Genomic DNA, 3,383 nt, shown 5'->3' on the forward strand with positions numbered 1-3,383 from the left:
AAGGTGAGTGCTCCGGGAAAAAGATTTACCACACTCATCACATTTATAAGGCTTTTCTCCTGTATGAACTCTCTGATGAATACGAAGGGTAGGGCTCCGGGTAAAAGATTTCCCACATTCACTACAATGATAAAGCTTTTCTCCTGTATGAACTCTCTGATGAATACGAAGGGTAGGGCTCCGGGTAAAAGATTTCCCACATTCACTACAATGATAAAGCTTTTCTCCTGTATGAACCACCTGATGATCATGAAGACAAGTACTCCGTGTAAAAGATTTTCCACATTCAGTGCATTTATAAAGGTTTTCTCCTGTATGAAGTCTCAGCTGTCGATGAAGGTGGGTCTTAGTGGTAAAAGGTTTGCCACATTCACTGCATTGATAAGGTTTTTCTCCAGTGTGAACTCCCTGATGAAAATGAAGGGTAGTGCTCTGAGTAAAAGACTTCCTATATTCACTGCATTTACAAGGCTTTTCTCCCATATGAACTCTCTGATGTTGCTGAAGGATGTTCTTAGCGGTAAAAGATTTACCATATTCACTGCATTTGTAATGCTTTTCTACAGTGTGACCACTCTGTTGATAATGAAAGCCAGAAAATTTGGTAAAAAATTTTCCACATTCAGAACACACACAACACCCACTTCCAAGATGGAAATCTTTTTCCTGAATAAACGTGTGGGTGCAACTAATGTCTTTCTTACATTCTTTTCTGCTGAAATAGTTTTTTCTACTTTGAAACGTCATCCCACGCATCAAAATAGCAGTTGGACTGTCCCCGGTCTGAGAAGCCTGTAGGTAGAGATGTCCAGATTCAGTAAGGACACTCTGCCCAACCTCCCCACAGGTGAAATGATTCTGGGACACAGTGAAATTGCAGCTGTTGGCAAGTGACATCCTTTCCGGAATTCTAATGTAAGTCTGCTCTCTCACATGCTGCTGGTGAAATGTTGCACACAACGAAAATCTTTTTGCACACGCTCCACACCTCAACAGTATCTGTCTGTGTTGTGTTCCCTGCAGCTCCATCACGCAGAAAATATTTCCCAGGACTAGCCCACAACTCTCACAGGGGTGGCTCTTCTGGGAAGACAATGCTAACTTGGGATTCCTTGCCTGTGAAAATCTTCCAGAAACCTTTTGTTCAGTCAGGGTCTCCACATTCTCTTCTCCACAGCAGCAACCTGAGCAAAAGTAAAGGTAGGTGAAGTGCATGTTGACCTGATAAAAACAGAATATCTTCAACACAGATGTTTGTCTGTCATGGCTGAACACGATTTCTTTCTTTATTTTTTTTAAAAATATATTTTAATGATTTTTTACAGAGGGAAGGGAGAGGGATAGAGTCAGAAACATGAGAGAGAAACATCGACCAGCCGCTTCCTGCACACACCCCCACTGGGGATGTGCCTGCAACCAAGGTACATGCCCTTGACCGGAATCGATCCTGGGACGATTCAGTCCATAGGCCAATGCTCTATCCACTGAGCCAAACCGGTTAGGGCCTAGATATGATTTCATACAATGATTTTCAAGACGACTGCATCAGACTCTCAGGAAATGGCTGTTATATATAACATGACTCAAAAGGTCACTGAATGAAGAAAATCTTACCAAGGGAGGACCTAAAAGCATAGGCTGGTAGAAAAAGAAGAGAGGTAGCGGTCGGCCCATTATTACTCCACAAATGGCTTCCTTTAAGCCCTTTCATGCTGGCAATGCGAGTCTGTGTAGAATAAGTCCAATGTGTCAAAACCATAAATGATCAATCATATTAGAGCATGTGGTGTTCAGCGTCAATGTAATAATTCATATGTACTGTAAGGCCTGCAGGCATGGAACAATATTGGAGTGCAGTAAAGCGAGATGTTTGAAAGAGGTAGAGGTGCAAAGTTTAGAGAGGTTAAGGGTATCCACAGGCTGGGAATCCCAATAGAATGATCACTGTTAAAACTGAAACGTGCCGAACCGGTTTGGCTCAGTGGATAGAGCATTGGCCTGCTGACTGAAGGGTGCCAGGTTCAATTCCGGTCAAGGGCATGTGCCTTGGTTTGCAGGCACATCCCCAGTAGGGGGCGTGCAGGAGGCAGCTGATCAATATCTCTCATCGATGTTTCTAACTCTCTATCCCTCTCCCTTCTTCTCTGTAAAAAATCAATAAAATATATATTAAAAAATAAAAAATCAAAACCTGAAAAGTGTCAACATTAAGCAAGAAGTAGAATTGTGTGAGGAGTGGGCAATGGTAACAAAACATTGTTGAACAAAATGGGATCCTAGTTATGAATGTAACAAAGCCCAGGCATGAAAACTGCCCCCACACTCCTTCACCAAGGCAAGACTGCCTCTGGGTCTAGCCTGTCACTGATAAAGTCATGTTTCTCCTGTGATATACAAAGGATTCTGCCTCTTAAATCCCAGTTGAGCCACTGCATGGGATAAATGATGCAATTTTAGAAGAAAAACTAAACAGATGGATTGTCAGCAATGTGGTAGAACAACAAAGGACAAATGAGATCACGGGCAAAAGGCCTAGGAGACTGACATCAGCAAGATGGCAGAATCAGAGATACAGAAACTTTCCCCATTCAAGAGTAAGTAGACAGCTACTCATGAGAAAAACATACCACAGGAAATGGTAATAAGAGTATCATGAAGATACACAGCAACACAGAATACCAAATAAGGACAACTGTATAGAAAGGATGACAGGAAACTGAGTGAGCAATCACATTTGAAGATACCTAAGGTCAACAATCTACACTAATAAAAGAGAAACATGGTATTTAGCGTACGACCGCTACCCTTCCCATTGGCTAATCAGCATATCCTTATGCAAATTAACTGTCAGCCAAGATGGCGGCCAGCAGCCATGCACTGAAGCGAGCAGGGAGGCTTCCTTGCTCCAGTGACTAAGGACTCCAACGTTCCCCGCCTAACTTGCCGACCTCTCAGCTACAACTCTAAGCAACTATGTACTATGTTGCAAATATAGAAGCTAAACAAAACCCCAGAAACCGGCTTTCAGTCAGCCCCGGACCGCAACATTGTATCGATGTTTTCAGCAGCGAGGCCTCAGAGCTAAAGCTAGCCCAGAATAAAAAAAAAAAGAAAAAAAGAAAACAAGGAGCGGTTGGGAGCTTCAGTCACTCGCCAGCCGGAAAACAGCCCTCAGCCCCTCACCCAGACTGGCCAGGCACCCCAGTGGGGACCCCCACCCTGATCCAGGACACCCTTCAGGGCAAACCAGCCAGCCCCCACCCATGCACCAGGCCTCTATTCTATATAGTAAAAGGGTAATATGCCTCCCGGCACCGGGATCAGCCGAGCAGCGAGGCTCCCGGCACCAGGATCAGCGTGACAGGGGGCAGTGCCCAAAGCCC

General features: G+C 44.2%; 1 protein-coding gene across 1 annotated transcript in view; it reads right to left on the reverse strand.

Annotated features, from left to right (window-relative positions):
* LOC106695359 (zinc finger protein 345-like) overlaps positions 1-1,215 on the reverse strand; it is a 4,363-nt gene extending 3,148 nt beyond the window's left edge. Inside the window, exon 1 of the mRNA XM_023748116.1 lies at positions 5-1,215. Within this exon, the coding sequence (XP_023603884.1) occupies positions 5-1,215 (1,211 nt within the window). The remainder of the gene's footprint in view (positions 1-4) is intronic.
* Positions 1,216-3,383: the final 2,168 nt, after the last annotated feature.

This window comes from Myotis lucifugus, unplaced genomic scaffold (genome assembly GCF_000147115.1).
Source record: "Myotis lucifugus unplaced genomic scaffold, Myoluc2.0 scaffold_1162, whole genome shotgun sequence".
Taxonomy (NCBI): domain Eukaryota; kingdom Metazoa; phylum Chordata; class Mammalia; order Chiroptera; family Vespertilionidae; genus Myotis; species Myotis lucifugus.